This window comes from Centropristis striata, chromosome 3 (genome assembly GCF_030273125.1).
Source record: "Centropristis striata isolate RG_2023a ecotype Rhode Island chromosome 3, C.striata_1.0, whole genome shotgun sequence".
Taxonomy (NCBI): domain Eukaryota; kingdom Metazoa; phylum Chordata; class Actinopteri; order Perciformes; family Serranidae; genus Centropristis; species Centropristis striata.
Genome location: NC_081519.1, coordinates 39615113 through 39633590, shown reverse-complemented (window position 1 = coordinate 39633590; position 18478 = coordinate 39615113). Strand labels below are relative to the sequence as shown.

Genomic DNA, 18478 nt, shown 5'->3' with positions numbered 1-18478 from the left:
TGACTCCCTGTCAGGTTTAGAATTGATTTTAAGATCTTAGTTGACACCCTTTGAGCCAAGTTGCTGCCACAGATCCTCAGTTAGCGCCCTTCTGGCTGTTCTTAAGTCAGGGCTTAAATTTAAAAGTGACTTCAACATCAGGGCCCGTCGGCTTTGGAACGACCTGTCTGAGGAGATAAGGCTCGCAGAATCACTATAAAGACCTGATTTTATATGATATGATGTGTTTTTATCATATTTGATTGCCATGTCCTTATGGGTTTTTATTTGTCCTCTGCCTACTTTGCTTTACATCTTTTGTTTTAATTTTTATGGTAATTTTGTGGGTATCCATCTTTTGCTCTGCTGTCTGTCAAAGCAAACAGTAATAAATTAAGTTGCTATCATTAGTATTAGTATTAGTATAACACTGACTCTGGTTTTGTGTTTTCTGTGTAGGGAGCCCCTGGTAACCGTGGTTTCCCTGGTCAAGACGGTCTGGCTGGTCCCAAGGTGAGTATCACCTCTGCTGCACTTGCTCCTGAGAGATATCTTTATTATTGCTGCTGTAGCAGAGACGGCTCTCAACGGGAAAATAAACACAGATGTATTCAGAGGAAGCAGACCCGGCAGAGGAAGGAAGAGATAAGGAAATGTATTCAACTGATGCGTCAATAGCCACGGGTGTAATTGTGTGAAACAGACAATTAGCATACTCCATCTGCTGCATATTGCATTTGGAAATGGCTGTTAACAAATATTTGGTCCAATATTCTCATAGGGTTTATTTTTGCTTGTGACCACTGCAGTGAGAAAATAACATCTCTGACTCACAATGTCGTCACGTAATGTGAGACTCATACTGCTTAAATATCACATCATCATGAACTGAATTTCACTCAGTAATATTCCGAAAATGATATACCGGTAGTTGAGAAAATCTTGTGAAATAGTGTACAGAAAATATTTTAATACATACAGTCATTTCCTAAGGAGCTACAAATCCAGAAATTATTATTTGCGATTTTATATAATTTCCAGTATTTTTTGATAATTTTAAAAGATGAGCTCTACAAAGTGTAATGATTTTCTTTTATAAAAAAAAAAATCTCAACACAATTTTTATATAAATACTGATTTATTTTTTATTTCTCTCCCACATGATTAAGAAAAAGTGGCTTCCAGAGCCATATTCATTTATAGGAAAAATATTGTCTTTCCAAAGATATATATTTACCATTTGAAGGCACAGAATATGCTAATAAAGAATTTATAACTGAGAATTTAGGATTTTCTGGAAAGTAAGAGTCATTATTCATATCTGACTGCTCTGTGTTGAGGGCAAACAAAGAAAATCAGTGGTTATAACAGTTAACATCACTTTGGCAAAATATTTTGTATTTTGTTGACTGAGTTGTCCCTGGTGACCTCTTGAAGATATTTTTCACCTCATTGACTCATAATAATTCTCATATTAAGCTAGACCGCATAGTGATTTGATTTTATGTGATCAAAGAGGCAAATAATAATAATAATTGAATAAAGTGCATCTTCAAGGTTCCCACTGAACTTAGACCAGCACCCACACAGACAAGTTAATGACCTACATGATAAATAATTTTCAGTGGAGGGCAGAGGGGGAAATTCATCAGTATTCTAGTTTCTTCATCACTTCATCTGCAGCTCATCTTCAGGCAGCAGTGACACATGTAACTCCACCATTCAGCCACAAGATGGCAGCATAACTCAAAACCCCGTCGTGGACTAGTGACCTACATGTCCCACATCCCCGAAGCTAGTGTCTCATTAAACATTATCCGCCTCAGTTTCATTTATACCAAAATTAATCTGTCAGACTTTAATCTTCTCATCTCCAGCAGGGCAGTGAAACCGATTTCCACGATTAAAAAAGGAAACATATTTCCTCTGTGGTTTGAGAATTTAAATGATATCTCCTTTCCTGATTGACCAGATGACCAACCCCTGTTTTATTCTCTCTCCTAACACAGGGAGCCCCCGGTGAGCGTGGACCCGCTGGTGCAAGTGGTCCCAAGGGTGCCAACGGTGACCCTGGCCGCCCTGGAGAGTCTGGTCTGCCCGGTGCCAGAGTAAGCACTTCTTTTACTTATCAATGAAATAATCAGTCATTTCAAATGGATTTGAATACAAATTTGCATTTTATTTACACTATTTGGCTTGTTGCCTTTTTGTGTAATTATTATACAGGTCCGTGCCAAAACAATACATACAATTAAAGTTGCTAATTTATGTTTTTGCGGTGTGTTCTTCTTCAAGCCCATTGAATGGCCCACCCTTATTAGTCTAGAGGGAATTGTCCAAAAAGTGAAAGTGAGGAGCATTTATGGGTACAAGTCGGGAACTGGCCTACTTTACTTATTTCAAGGGTGCTCTATATATATATATATGCAAAATACCAACTTTTAAGGTGAAATTAAGCATTATTTATGTCATTTTTTTTAAGGCCGACAGAAATATTCAATCAATATCACTTTTAAATGTTACAGTTGGCAATTTGCATATATATATATGCATAAAAAAGACACTGAGCCTCCACTATATTCTTGCTCTGACCCTAGACTATAGATCCAGAAACTTAATTTCCTCATCTTTGATTGCGTACTTACAAAAAAACGAAGGGGAAATGGTCCAATCACTGTGCAAGATGGGCAATTGGTGGCCATTTGATATACAAATTAGAAGGTCAAAAACTCAAAATTTTGTTTGGGAACCATTTTTTTTGGACTCAGCACCCTTGAGATATGTAAGATAGGCCGGTTCCAGACTTGTACCCATAAATGCTCCTCACTTCTTATAGAAGGCCTTTTTTCTGAAATCCGTCTAGACTATATGCCCAAGATAAACATTGTGCAATCACCACAGCCTACATGACCTGTTGCTATACAGATTTATAAAAAAAATAGTTAAACACATGCGCTGAGCACCATAAGACATCCACAACCATAGCAGCGACAACCAACATACACACACAAAATATTTACAAGGATAATTTAATGTTACAATACATACCATGAAATTCACAGAAAATGATTTCAATGACACCAAATGTATTTAGTCAAAAGGCTCACATGTATATAAATCATAGGCAAAGTGCACCATCCAATACAATCCAACACCACCATGGCTGTGACAACAAAACATAACAGCAGAGGCTGCAGGGGGCCCGCCTCTTAACAAGCCAAACAAGTTGAAACAGGCGGTTTAACGTCATTACACAAGCAAAGAAAGCATACAAGAACACACACTATATACAGCCAACTAATCCTTATCACATAGGTCCACACAGCTACTAAATTGTACTTTTCTTTATTAGTTTTTCAATAACTATTGATGTTACCTATTTTTCAAGGAAAGTGTAACTCAGCGCAGACATGCTCTTGATGACTTCAGTTTCAATTAAATCCAGGTTCCTGTTTCACGACACATTCTGCTCTGCAAATTGGCAATTAATCTGACAACTGATGCTTTCAGTCGCTCATCTCCATGGGTGCTCAATCCAGGGGCACCTATAGAATCTATGCCTATGCATATAATGTCAAGTGTCATCCATTCTGTGTCTGTAATATTTAATTAACAGACTACTATCGAGCAGAAGATCTGGGCTAGTCCTTACTTGTTGCTTTATTTTAATTCTCTGCTGACAACAAAATTGCTGTCCTGTGAAAAACCTGTATTCCCTAAAAGGCAGCTTTCAAAAAAAGAAGCGTTCCATTGATTTATTGTTGGACTTCCTTAAAGTTAGGAGATTCAGTGAAAGAGTCATGATAAAATCAGCAGACAGACAGAAATCCTAAGCTTTATTCCCTTCCTTGTTCCAAAAAAATGCTGGATCCTACATTTCCTGCAGTGAAGCTGACTGCATTTTCCATTAGATCTTTCAAGTTCCAGGTTGCAGCCCTGTCTCTGTGTAAAAAGAGGACTCCAATGATTACATTGTCTGACTCTAGACAGCATAAACAAAATGATAAAAAGTGATAAACCAGAGATATCATGAAAAAAGCACCTGTAAGATATCAGTAACCTTAAATGCACTCTCATTCATATTTTACATTTACTCCGGTAGGTGCTTAACTGTTGCTTGTTGCACACATGGCCAATCAGAGGTGTAAATTCATTTTCCCACAGTACCATATGTTCCCACCTTTCTGCAGCATGTGTCTGCATAGAGGTGTCTGATGACTCATGTGGGTTTCATCTGTTTCTATTCTTCTGTGACAGGGTCTGACTGGACGCCCTGGTGACGCTGGTCCTCAAGGCAAAGTTGGACCTTCTGTAAGTGCACTTTTACATGTTGTAATGTGGTTTATGTGTCTTTGTAAATCGATTTAAATATATATATATATCACACAGCATGTATCCTCACTCACAGTAGAAGCTTTTCTTAAAATATCACATGTGGAACAATCAGGGAGAGACTTGTCATTTTACCAAATGTGCTCTCATCATGTAATGACTCTTAAGTGGTTTCATCAAATTGAATTGCAGGAGACTTATCCAGCCATTATCCTCCAGGCTCATCCACAGTGCTGTTTGTGTTTCAAATAAGCTCAATGGTTTTATTTCTTACAGTGAGAAAGTATCACACACCGGAGATTGATTGAACATTTTCTCAACTCCACTTTGCTAAAAGGCCTCCTGTTGTGCATCATGTCTGAGTGGAATGGCACAAAAACCTCAATAAACTGATTATTTTCCATGGATTTTCTCTTCATGTAGCCGAGTTCAAGTTGTTGTTGTCATTCAGACATTAAACAGTGCAACCCAGAATGTTTTTGGTAAACTTGAAACACTTTGATATGAAAAGTACATTTTTTTAAAATGTTTTTTCTGTTACATGATCATTCTGTTCACGTTTGCTGTGACTGTGTTTAATTCAGAACATTATAATTTACAGACTGATTGAGCAGTTAACCCACATGGGGAATGGCATATGGTCAAACTTGTTATGATTGAGGGATTATTTAATTTTTTGCCTCCTGGCTTTCCCAGTTTACCCCCGAAGGGTTTATTCATTTTCTTATTATTATTCAGAAGCAATGGAATTTTCACCATATTGAGTAACTGTTGTATATCCTTGGGCCATGCTGGACATTTCTCTGCTAGACCTCACTGCAAACCTCCTGAAACCTGAATCCCAGAGGGATTTATTGCTTTAGTGCATGGCCAAGACTCATCTTTTTACAGCTGCTTTGACCACATAGCTGCTTATACTGTATACTACTTAGATTGCCAGGGTTTGTTCAGGTGCTGGAAAACACTTAAATAACATAAATATCATACTATAGATTACATAAAATGCCAATTGACAACAGGTGACACACCCTTCTCTAGAATGCTGTCACAAAGCAGAATTTTACTTGTTTATAGCACAGAAACATCTAATTTAATGTGACAAAGTAGTGAAATAATTAGCATACTATGTATAATGTTTGCACTGTATATACATATGTCATTTACTACAGTTTTTAGGAGCTGGAAAAGCTTAAAAAGTGCTTAAATTTGACTTTGTCAAAAGTGTAAAAACCCTGGATTATCTATTTGGATTTTCCTGTGAAGCATATCGGTCATCATTTGTAGTTCTAAAATGCACTCTGTGAATAAATTGATCAACTTGACTTTATCTGACCAGGGAGGTTCTGGTGAGGACGGTCGGCCAGGACCCCCCGGCCCTCAGGGAGCCCGTGGACAGCCTGGAGTCATGGGATTCCCCGGACCCAAGGGAGCAACTGTGAGTAAACATATAAAAATAATAAATTCTAAATGTAAGCTAAAGGCGTTACCTGTATATGAACAAATTCTCATCTGTTTCCAGTGGTGGGAGTAAGGCTTTACAAAGTTTTCAGTTAGAGTACTCAGATTACTTCTGTGTTCTAATCAGTATAATAATGCATTACATAGATATTTAGTTTTGTTTACAGACAAGCACTCTGTTACTTCATCACCCTATTTCTTTGTTCTTTTTGTTAACAAGTTACTCTTCTCATTAAGTAACTCTGAAGTTACTTTTAAAGTAACCTTAGCCAGCACTGCCTGTTTCAACATAATAGATTAGGGGCCAATAAAACTTGTTTTTTGCCTTTGTTGTGTTATCCGTCCCCTCTAGAAGTGAGTCCTTGAGTCAGGAATAGACACACGTTCAACAACACCTGGAGTACTGCTGAACAGTTCTGTGCCATTTGATGTGCCCCATCACATTCACCCTCTCTCCTCTCAAAATAGATGCAGGACTCAGACAATCAGCAGCAGCTCTGTGACTAACCACTGCATGTGTTTCTGTTGTGATTAGGGTGAGCCTGGCAAGTCTGGAGAGAAGGGACTGGGTGGAGCTCCTGGTCTCAGAGTAAGTCCTTCTGCTCTGTTCTGCTTCCAGATGGATCTCACATTATACTATCATTTCAATTCAGCTGTTATCACCACGTGTCCAAATTGTAATATTCAATAGAAAGGAAACACTGTTTTCAGACTTGTGATTATTAAAATGTCCAAATGATTAAACAGATTAAATGTAACCTTTATTCAATAGGGTATTTTGTATTCTCTGGCTGCTGTGACTCATCACTGGCGTTAATATTTCTGTGGTTCAGCTTCCACATGAGAAGCATGTTGAAAAGCACAATTATAGCTATCAGACGTCTATCTTCTTAATAGCATCACCTTTGGCTTAACTGTTGATATCTATCTATTTGTCTGCCTCCTTCCTGCGTCCCCCCCCCCCCCCCCCCCCCCCCCCTTTCTTCCACTCCTCAGGGTCTGCCTGGCAAAGATGGAGAAACCGGCGCTGCTGGACCCCCAGGCCCCGCTGTACGTATCTCTATCTCACCCAAACCACTCCATATAGCTTCAACACTGATATTATCTCTCCCCCTTTTTTCGGTCTGCACTTAGAAGCAACCTTTGGTATCTTCATTTCGCAGACTGCCTCGACGATAGGTCTGTCTGGGGGAAAATAAAGTCCTTGGCACAAATGTCTGGACATATTATTTTTTTAAACATGTTTTTATTTGAAGAAATGAGTATTGATCACAGATTTTCAACATACATAATTTTTCTTATTTTCTTCCCCCCCACCCATCCATCTTGCTGTCAATACGGAAAATAAATTTAAAAACAATTAAATAATGAAAATAAACTTGTGAGTGAGAAGTACACCTCAAATGTAATACCAAAAGAGAGAGAAAAAAAGTTACAGGCATGAAAATATATACAAGGTTAAAATAATATTGTAATACAAAATAAATCTAATATCTATCTAAATAAAGATAAACTAAAATGAAAAAAATATATATATATACATACATACACACATACATATACACACATATATATACACATATACATATATATAGATATACACACAGAAAATAAGAAAGAAATAAGAGGGGGAAAAAAAAAGTGGACATCAAGACATTACAAATAGGCTGTTTGCCTTCTTTTCATTTTTAATCTTGTGGAAGGGCTGTAAGTTTCTCAAAATAAGATATGTCTGGACATATTAAGATGGCATCACTGACTCACAGACTTTTTATTTTGTGTTTTGTGTTTCAGTGTGCTAAACAAAAGAACACTTGTTTAACGTAATAACGTTAAAAAAAATCCAAAAGTATTCCTAAGATGTGAACTGATATCAGAGATACTGTACATGGAGAGCAAATTGATCATAATGTTCCCACCATCTTAAACATCAATGTAAGTTGATCATTGATTATGAATGATCTGTTCAGGGCTCTGCTGGAGAGAGAGGAGAGCAAGGACAGCCTGGTCCCTCAGGTTTCCAGGTGAGTTCATCTGCTCAAAACTTTACCTGACATTGAAAACTTTCTGTATGGATGCAGCTGTTTTTCTTATCATGGCTCCAAGTGAACTAAAATCTACCTTTTTCTCTTGCAACATTAATATTATGTTAACCACTATGTGCTGATTTATTGCTGTACATGATTTTGTTACTATTTTTGTGCATTTCTGACTCAGTGTTTGGTTTTGCTGATCTTTTTTATTTCTCTCCCGTCCTCAGGGTCTGCCTGGACCTCCTGGTCCCCCTGGGGAGGGAGGCAAGCCTGGAGACCAGGTGAGTGCACTTTTTCCATGTAATACAGCTCATTAAGTCACATAAACTTAGTGGAAATATCTTTTCTTCCTTTTATCTCCAGCAAAAGTGTTGTTAACAGTTCATCACTGTAATAGAGCAGTAATACTGTAATACTGTAATACTCAGCCAACTTACCCTTTATGAAGGTTAAATAGAAATTAATAGAATGACTTCCTAGCTCCACGATTTCAATGATGCTGATGCTTTATTCCAGTCTTCAAATGAATTAAACAATCTACTTTGAGGCTACCTACAGTGTTGTTTCATACTGTTAGAGCATAGCCGTTATTCATTTCCATGGTTATCTTACTATTCAGATCATTTCTGTATTACTGTAAATGGAAAGGTGCAGCATTGAGATGCTTACAACCAGGTCCATATTCTCTTTAATGCATATTTTCATACCTAATACGTCCAGTGGTGGAAGAACTATTCAGGTCCTTTACTCACATGAAAGTACTAATACCACACTGTGAAATTACTCCACTACAAGTAAAAGTCTTGCATTGAAAACCTCAATAAAAGTACTAAAGTATCAGCATCAAACTGTACTTAAAGTATCAAAAGTAAAAGTAGTAGTTATGCAGAATGTCCCCACTCAGCTTATTTTATATATTCCAAATATATTATTGCATTATTTTCATAGATGCAATTATGTAAGCAGCATTTTACTATAGTGAAGGTAGGGCGTTTATTTTACTACTTAATATACCGTTATGTGGCGTAATCATTTAAATTGATCATGATTTTTTGGGTTTGATCTTGACCCTAAAAGTAACTAAAGCTGGCAGCTAAATGTAGTGGAGTACAATATTTGCCTTTAGAAGTATAAAGTTACATAAATGGAAATAGTCAAGTAAAGTTCAAGCACCTCAAAATTGTACTTAACCCTTTGATACACAACATATAAACACCTTCTAATGCACAACATGGGTCAAATATGACCCGCATTCATTTCCCATGTTATTTAATGCTGGCTGTGTGTTTGAATATCTTTTTTTACTATTATTAATTGACAAAAAAAAGACACAAAATGACCCAAAAAAGACAGAAAATGACCACAAAAAGACAGAAAATGACCACAAAAAGACACAAAATGACCCAAAAAGACACAAAATGACCAAAAAAATACACAAAATTACTAAAAAAAAGACACAAAGTGACCCAAAAAAGACACAAAATGACCCAAAAGACACAAAAAGACACAAAATGACTAAAAAAAGACACAAAATGACCCAAAAAAGACACAAAATGACTAAAAAAAGACACAATGTGACCCCAAAAAGAAACAAAATGCTCCTTTCATACTTGATGAAGAAAAATAGTTTTTGTATTATTACATCAAGTTTACACACATGGAAACCTGGAATACTGAATGATGAAATTAATTTATTGCAAAGATATAGAATATAAAAACTTAGTTGGGTCACTTTAGACCCATGTTGTGCATCAAAGGGTTAAGCACAGTAATTGAGTAAATGTCCGTAGTTAGATTGCACCACTGGATACACCACTTTAATATCTAGCTCTCACTGATCATTTTGAGGTAGCTTGACCATTGCTGTAACTCATTCTAGGCTGGAGCTCAGTCTATCAGCAGTTGTAGTACTAGTTGTAGTATTTGCTCTTCCTAATCCTGCATATCTCCTTTTCCTCCCTCCAGGGTGTACCTGGAGAGGCTGGAGCTGCTGGTGCTACTGGACCCAGAGTAAGTTGACAGTCAGTTGCTGTTTGACTCACTGATCGTCAGACTTGTCATTGATTGTCGCTGTGTCACCCTTTAGGGAGAGCGTGGATTCCCCGGAGAGAGAGGAGCTGCTGGCCCTCAGGGTCTGCAGGGACCTCGAGGTCTTCCAGGAACTCCTGGAACTGATGGACCCAAGGTGAGTCCAGCAAAACCAGGAGGAGACAGAATTTCAAATCCTGAAACTTTAATGCCTGGGGTGCACTCACAGCTCTGGCAAATATTCTGATTCATTCTTATCACACGCAGCAGCAGCACCAACACATTTGTGATTAAATTATAATGACCTCAGGTGTTTGTGTTGACTAGCTTCAGTGTTTTCCCCAAACAAATTATTTATTTAAGGGGATAAGCCACCCTGAACTGGGCATATATTATCCTATGATTTTAGTTTGCAGATCTAATGAGTCTATATGGGGTTTGTTGTATGAAATCAGTTACCTGAAGGTAAAAGGAGGTTGATTTTAGGGTGTCTAAATGGTCACAATGTGATTAACATTTAGCATTAGCACTTTTTTTGCAGTAACTTAGCATGCACAGTGACCATTCGGCTACCAAGGGCTCCATCTCTGCGATAAAGTTATGCTAAATCATTCAGACTTACCTCCTTTTTTTTCTTCTAAATTACTGGCTCTAATTATTTTTCAGGACTAAAGCAATTATTCAAATTAAGCAAGAACCTCTCTGATGTTGAACTGGTCACAACAGGTGGATATGCAACATCTGGATAAGGAGACAATCTGGACATTGCTTTGTTTGAGAGCTCTCACCCTGAACTGAAACATCCCTGGTTTGATTCTGGCCCTGGAGTATCTGCTGCATGTCACTCCCTATCTCTTGGCCCCATAAATGCCACCAAAATGATATGCACATAGAAGCAATCACATGTTTACATGACATAAACAAACAAAAAGAAAACAAGAAAAACCTTTTCTGTAGGTCAGGTCAAGTCGATTGGGTTTTTTTTTCTCTTTTTTTCTTTTAAAACAGAGGTGGCTCACCTCCATTATAAAACACTGTGGGGAACCTTACCCACTTTACCCAGTATATTTAGCATTTAAATAGAAGAGTGCATCATAACCAAACTGTAAAGACCTGCACGTTCCAAGACTCTTTATCTGCATTCAAATAATTAATTTAGTAAATTCATAAAACGCAAGTATAAGATTTTAAAATAATTTTTTTCAGCTCTGTGTATTTCCAATCAAGAAAGACAGTCGGCTGCTTATCAGCCATCAACAATTTCCAGTCTCTGCTGTGAGTTGTCACAACTGCACTGTGAGAAGAGGAAAAGAGCTCACAGCGGCTGCAGTTCTCCCTTTTGGTTTGTTATCTGGTCCGATTTTAATCCCAGTTCATAGGTTTTCTTCCCTTAAGGTCAGACAGTAGCGGATAGACAGGATGAGGATTATAGAGCTGACAGGAGTCTGATGGTGGTGCTGATGGAGGAGGGACCAGCAGACAGTTTGTGGAGCTCGATTCTGAGAAAGGTTGCGAGAAAGAAATTGTGCACTTGCCCTATTCAATAAAAATCCAGTTTGAATGTATTCAGAGCCAACATGGAGGCTGCATGAGGTTGAGCCCTGTGGCTACGGCTTAATGAGTGCAGAGAGGCAGCGGAGTGGGTGTTTATGTGTCTGATCTCTGCAGTAGAAAGCTCTGCTGATAAGCCAGACAACTTCTGACCAGGAGTAGGCCTGCCGGAGCCACTTAAAAAATCAAAGTCAACATTTTCCTCTGTTATTTAGCCTTTGATATGTTTTGTTATGATAAAATACTAATTTCTACTTCAAGTACAGAATTCAAATGTCACAACAAAAGAAATGTGGGATTTGAGATATTTTTGTTGTCTAATTAGTTGATTGTTTTTGCTAGACGTTCATATATTTGGTCAGCAAAGTCAGTAAAAGTTTATTTTAAATGCACACCAAGGGTTATAGTGACGCACATTCTGGCTCCATATGTATTTGACTTTTATTCAGACGATGTTTTTGGCCTTCAGGCCTTCTTCAAGATCAATAGTCATTATTTTTATTTTATTTGCACACACACAAGACTGCATAAAATCCAGACAATGAAAAATAAGAAATGTCAGGAGAGGTCAAGGAGTCACAGACTTTTACAACAGGCTAAGCTAAAATATGTTCCAATATATAAAAAAAAAACATCAAGAGGCCTTCAGTGAATCAAATTAATTCAGACAAAATTACCCATTCTCTCTTATACCATATATATAATGATTATTTTTCATTTTAGATTTTAAAAAATGTTATGTATTAGGGATATAGCTGTATAAAGGTATGGATAATAACCACTCTATTTAGAAAATGAAATAATGATATTGTATACATAATAAACATATGATCATATTATGTAACTAATCCAGTGTGGCTTAAATTGGTATATGTTTTCTTTTTGTACATTTTTGTACAGTTATGGTTACAGGCTCTCCACCTTCCTGCAGTCGTATTTTGAGTTTATCAATTTGCCAAAAAAAGAAACAAAATGCACAAGTGAAAAAAAAATCTGATATTGTGACAGTTTTATAATGTATATTCAAATATATTTGAAATACACAATATTGAATAGATTTGAAATACGTAGATATATCTCAGAAGTTCAACTTTAGCTTTTCATGAACATCATTAACAACTTTATCTAAGAATCCAGTGAGTCAAGGTACATTAAAGAGCCTTGAAGTCATAATTTCCTGTTTATTCAGCCCATACAGTGACAGGGTCCTTGCTCAGACGGCAGATCCAACTAGGCCTCCTTCAAGTTTATTTTAATCCAGAACAACCTGTGTCAAGTGATTGATCTGAGCTGTTCTTACTCTTTCAATCCTCTGTGGTAACCTTGAACAAAGCACAGCTTAACAAAGATAGCTTCAGGTCTCTTTTGTTCAATAAGTAGATGCTTTTTCACTCTGACAGCATCAATTCAGTGTTTCTGACTCGTGTATAAATAAACACAGAATGTTTGCAGAAGCAATCTGAAGACAGTGTGTCACCCTGAGACATCTATGGCAGGTGCTTACACACACTGATTCAGAATACAAAGGCGCTCATGTACCTTGTCTGCCTTTTGTCTCTGCATAACATCCTCCTCATTTATTTCTGCTTCATAACAGGGAGCCATTGGACCTGCTGGGTCTGGAGGAGCTCAGGGACCCCCCGGTCTGCAGGGTATGCCCGGAGAGAGAGGAGGTGCTGGCATTCCTGGACCCAAAGGAGACAGAGTAAGCCATGATGGGAACAAAGTTTTAATGACTTAATATTTATGCAGTTAATAATTACATTTTTATCTACTTGGTTTTATTTAAGTTGTTTGCCTATTCCACTGTAAAGTGACTGACATGTCTTTATATTCTCATAGGGTGACCTCGGAGAGAAAGGACCCGAAGGTGCTCCCGGCAAAGATGGTGGTCGAGTGAGTGACTGTCATTTTGATCATAATTTCAACACAAAATGTTCATTCTCATCCTAAAACTTTGCAAGTATTGACACATTGTTGCTGTTTCCTGTCACAGGGTCTCACTGGTCCCATTGGTCCTCCTGGTCCTGGTGGTCCCAACGGCGAGAAGGTGCGTGTTATATAATTTTAATTATTATATAGTTATCGTCAAGTTATCCCCATAAAATTGTCTTATGGAGGTTTTTATTAATAATGCATACTATGCAGTTCAGGCACTTCATATGAGTCCTATCATTTAGCATTCTTTTGTGTGAATTAATATAATTGTTTGTGTCTTTTTGGACGTACTGAGCCGTCATTACCATGTCACTTCTTTAAATAGAGACTCCATGCAGGTTGAGGACCATTAGGTCATGGTTAGGGTTAGAAAAAGATTGTGGTTTGGATTAAAATCACTTTTCTTAAACAGTTTGAATATTTATTTCAAACCGTTGCATCTTGTTTTATCATGTTTTTCACGCCATCCCAACTTTTTTTGGAATCACTCTATTAAAAAGTCTCACACACTGTTTAAACATACTAATCTAAGTGAACTCACTGTTGTTGCGGAACTGATGCTACTGTGTTTTCTTTCAGGGTGAATCTGGTCCTGCTGGTCCTTCTGGAGCTCCTGGTACTCGTGGTGCTCCTGTGAGTGTCACCGTTTAACCTTTTTTTGCATTAGACACAATCATTTTGTAAGATTAAAGATGACAGGTAGAAAATTGTCTTTTTTGAAGTTTTTTGACACATTTATCTCACTTTCAGTCAGCATCACAGCCTGATCTAACCTCTGAGTGTTTGTTGCCTCTTTCAGGGTGACAGGGGTGAGACTGGACCTCCTGGGCCTGCTGGATTTGCTGGACCTCCCGTAAGTAACGTTAACAACACTGAGCAGCACTTTGCACTGCAGAGCACTGAAGAGTGACTCCAGGTTCACGGACTGAATGTCACGACATGTAGTCTTCTTCTATGTCTGGACAGACAATCAAGGTTACAGCTATAACTATTGACATCTTTTCAAGTTATACTGTAGTTCTCTTTGTAGATTTTCTATGCAGTAATGAATGTTTGGTAACACTTTACAATAACCATCATTTATAAATGGTAAACAGATTATTATTATTAGATTTATTAATGTTTAATCATTATTTATAAACTGTATATAGGCCATTTAGAATGGTAAATATATATTTTTATTCATGTTTAACTAACTAAATCATTTGTAAATGACAAATAGATGGTATATTAATGTAAGTTTATAGTTACTTTACCATTAACAAACCAATAAATTAAAATTAATAGTTTATTAATAGTTTTAGTTGCACTCATTGTAACATTTTTAACACCATATTAAGTATGTCAATGATTTTGAAATGTTTCATATACTTTTAAGAAATTGGTTTAAAACATTTAAAGATAAAATATGTATAGCACTTTGTAAATGGTTAATAATTGGTTTATAAACCATCTATAAACATCACTTGAATGGTTATTGTAAAGTGTTACCGAATATTTTTAATAACTCTTAGTTAAGAGGATTTAACAAATAATTATAGAGCACAGATTGTCAACCACCACTACGTTTCTGACTTTAAAGTGAAACTGTGAAGGACAAAAAATAAGTAGTACCAACATGCTTTTTAATTATACCTAAATAACACTTATATGTAGTGTTAATCCAGTCAGAATAAAAATTAAATTACATAAATTAATCTTTAAAATACAAAAGTTAGAACACTTTATGAACTAGTAACACAAAATTAGCTATCTAGTAATATTAAGCACAACCATTATTAACTCCAATAATGAAAATGTAATTTTTTTTTAAGAAAGTACATGGTAGTTTTAATGTGGTTTATTCTATAGATTAAAACAACCAATACAAAATCTTCCCTTGTGTTTTTTTACCTGGATGATGAGACTCCAGCTGATTATTTTCTCAAGAGTCCTGAGCTGAGAGATGACAGGCAGCTTTTCTTATTTCAAACCTCCTGTCTATTACTGTTATCTGGAAACACTTGGATATAATTGTCTTTACTTCCGTTTTAGGCCTCTGTGGATCATTCTGTGTCCTGACATATGTCCTGCCTACCTCAGTGTGTTATTCTGTGGAGAAAAATTAGTGTCGGAAGTCTCTGTATCACTCATCTATTCGCTCCCAAAGACTCCAGGCAGGAATCAAATGAGTGTTTTTAATAAGCCGCATCCTTCCAAGATGATTTTCATCAATATTTCTGTGACAACACAATTTGTCATATGGTCTCTCTTGTCTCAAGGTTTCACTAAGATTAATTATTGAATTTATGTCAGGATGAATAACACTACAAGGTATCTAAATCATTTTTGGCTCAATGCTCACTGACTGTAACTGACTGTGCTACAGAAAACAGCAGCAGCTGTTATTAAATGTTTTGACACATTTCTAGACTTTTAATTGCCGTCTCAAAGACAGAAAGAAAAGTGAAGAAAACTAATCTCGTACTGCAGTTTTTTTGTATGTTTTCCTTTACTGTACACTGGTGACAATGACACAATCATAGTAAATGATAAAATGTTGGTAGGAAAGACTGAAAATCACAGTGAACTGAACCAGTAATAGCAGTTATACAACTTTATCTCGTTAAAATTTGTGCATATTAGCCGCTATAAGCTATAAAAACAAGAAATAAGACAAGAACAAATAATGTAACTCTTAAGGCACCCATGAAAGGGTGAAATTACGTTTGTTCAGGGAATCAAGAAGCATTGTCCTCAATTTAAAACACAAATATTGTTGTGTTAATAGCCGACATATTTCATTTATTGAACTGGTTTTGTCTTTTTTCCACAGGGTTCTGATGGACAACCAGGAATCAAGGGAGAGCAGGGAGAATCTGGACAGAAAGGTGACGCTGGTGCCCCTGGACCCCAAGGACCCTCTGGTGCCCCTGGACCTTCAGTGAGTGTTTTTCTGGACTTTGCTTGAACCATAAATAATGAGAGGTTATGCCAAAACCCTTTAACAGTCAAAAACAGTATACACTGAAGAGAAAAGCTGTTATTTATGCTCAAATTGGCAGAAAAATCCTATTTCCCCTTTCTTTAGTTTGTGGAGTTAACATTGAGTCAGAATGAAACCAGACAAAAACCCCAACTGAACCAAACCGATTGGAACAACTGTATGTTTTAGTTGAATTATTTATACAATTGTCAGATGGTGATGTACATTGTTTTCTGTCCCAGGGTCCTACTGGTGTTTCTGGACCTAAAGGTGCTCGTGGTGCTCAGGGACCTCCTGTAAGTGCCTTTATCTTTAGCAGTGTTTTACTTAAAGCACATGCACATTTAGTTTGATTATTTTCTGGCTTTATCTGACTTAATATTTCTCTTTCAGGGTGCCACTGGTTTCCCCGGAGCTGCTGGCCGTGTCGGACCCCCTGGTCCCAATGTAAGTTCACAACTACACACATCTTCCTTCAACTCATTGTCTGGATCCATAAACATACAATCGATAAATATATATAGGACACTAACTGATTGTTACATGTTTTCAAATTAACTGACCATTGACCACATCTTTACCCAGTCTTGTGGAATAAATAAACTAAATTCAGCCTTTATTATTTATTATGGAGATAGTAGATTCATTTTTCAGTCACCAAAACAAATTGGGTATGGAGAAAGAAGAATAAAAATGGGCTTATCACATGTTTTACAGCAAGGTGCAGCAGGATAAACACACAAATGTTTTCTGACATATCGTCACCTCAGAAGACTTTTTAATTTACACCTGTAAAGCATTTATTCTTGCCGTTTCCGCACCTTCACACCAGCAAAGCAGCCATGTCTGACAGAGTGGGAGTTGTTTTAGAGATTTGCTAAAAGGACGTGCAAGTCTGAGCCTGTTACACTGCTAGAGTGAGATATGTGTTTTTTTTAAAAGTAATTAAAAATGCTCAGATGCCCAGGGGCTCATTAAAATAAAATAAACTTTAAAAATGTGTTTTAATTATCACAAGGCTCTGCAAACATCATGTGTGCATGTATAACAACTGGCACATATGGAAATAACTCACAATAATAAAATAACCATTGTGGTCTGCTCTTGAATGCACCACCTCCATTACTGGTGCACGATTAACATTTCATATCAGAGTTATCCTGGCCAATATAATTGAAGGATATTGTCCTGATATAATCAAAATATGATTTCAAAAAGCACAAAAATCATACTTTGATGACTTTATCTTACATTTTGCTAAAATGTAATGAACCAAATATTTTATTGCACATCTTTTTTACTCAACAAGTGCAAAACAATCTTAAATGATAAATCATAAAGTCCTCCTGCATAATCAATAATCAAAAAGAAAATGTGAAAATGAATCAATATAGGACTGTATGTAAGCGAGCGAGACAGCCTTTTCAAGTCACTCGTGATGATATTAACAATTACCCCAATAATGGGTAACAATTTCATTAGAATTAAAAATGTATTTCAATGTGATGTTGTTTCATTCATGTCATTTCATTCCATGTACGTTAAGTCATCCTCCTCACATGTTTTAGGGTAACCCCGGACCTTCTGGTCCTGCCGGCCCCGCTGGTAAAGACGGACCTAAGGGTGTGAGGGGAGATGGTGGACCCCCAGGCAGACAGGGTGACGCTGGTCTCCGCGGCCCTGCTGGGACTCCTGGAGAGAAGGGAGACGCTGGAGAAGACGGTCCCCCTGTGAGTCTGTCATACTGTAATCATATTCCTCCGTATAACACTCAAGACACTTCTGGGCTTTTACATAATCTATATCGTCTTGACCTCGTGACGCTTGAAATACCACTCGAGTCCCTCCGGCACCCACATATCCAGCCGCTCTCGCTCTGTGTCTACAGACTCCTTGAACACCGTCAAGGTGAACACAGGTGTCCATTATGGAGCGAAGAAAATGATTAAATGTGTTTGTTTTCTACATTTCAGTCGACTTTTACGTAGGTCTGTCAGCCCAAAGAGCCAATTTCATCAGTAATGGACAGCAGGCGAGCACACTCTCCATTAATACACAGAGCTGTCAGTGTCCATCACTGACTGTAATAGCAGACCAAGACATATGACAGCACAGGGCAGCACGAGCTCAGTGACAGACTAATGACAGGACCCCAAGCTTTCACCTTGCCTACGCTCACTGCTGCACACACACA

General features: G+C 37.3%; 1 protein-coding gene across 1 annotated transcript in view; it reads left to right on the top strand.

Annotated features, from left to right (window-relative positions):
* col2a1b (collagen, type II, alpha 1b) overlaps window positions 1-18478 on the top strand; it is a 60305-nt gene that overhangs the window by 29925 nt on the left and 11902 nt on the right. The window contains exons 24-42 of the mRNA XM_059327794.1: window positions 439-492; window positions 1989-2087; window positions 4237-4290; window positions 5648-5746; window positions 6305-6358; window positions 6766-6819; window positions 7740-7793; window positions 8030-8083; window positions 9768-9812; window positions 9889-9987; window positions 12979-13086; window positions 13224-13277; window positions 13378-13431; window positions 13899-13952; window positions 14119-14172; window positions 16135-16242; window positions 16527-16580; window positions 16678-16731; window positions 17853-18014. Of these exons, the coding sequence (XP_059183777.1) occupies window positions 439-492; window positions 1989-2087; window positions 4237-4290; window positions 5648-5746; window positions 6305-6358; window positions 6766-6819; window positions 7740-7793; window positions 8030-8083; window positions 9768-9812; window positions 9889-9987; window positions 12979-13086; window positions 13224-13277; window positions 13378-13431; window positions 13899-13952; window positions 14119-14172; window positions 16135-16242; window positions 16527-16580; window positions 16678-16731; window positions 17853-18014 (1368 nt within the window). The remainder of the gene's footprint in view (window positions 1-438; window positions 493-1988; window positions 2088-4236; window positions 4291-5647; window positions 5747-6304; window positions 6359-6765; window positions 6820-7739; window positions 7794-8029; window positions 8084-9767; window positions 9813-9888; window positions 9988-12978; window positions 13087-13223; window positions 13278-13377; window positions 13432-13898; window positions 13953-14118; window positions 14173-16134; window positions 16243-16526; window positions 16581-16677; window positions 16732-17852; window positions 18015-18478) is intronic.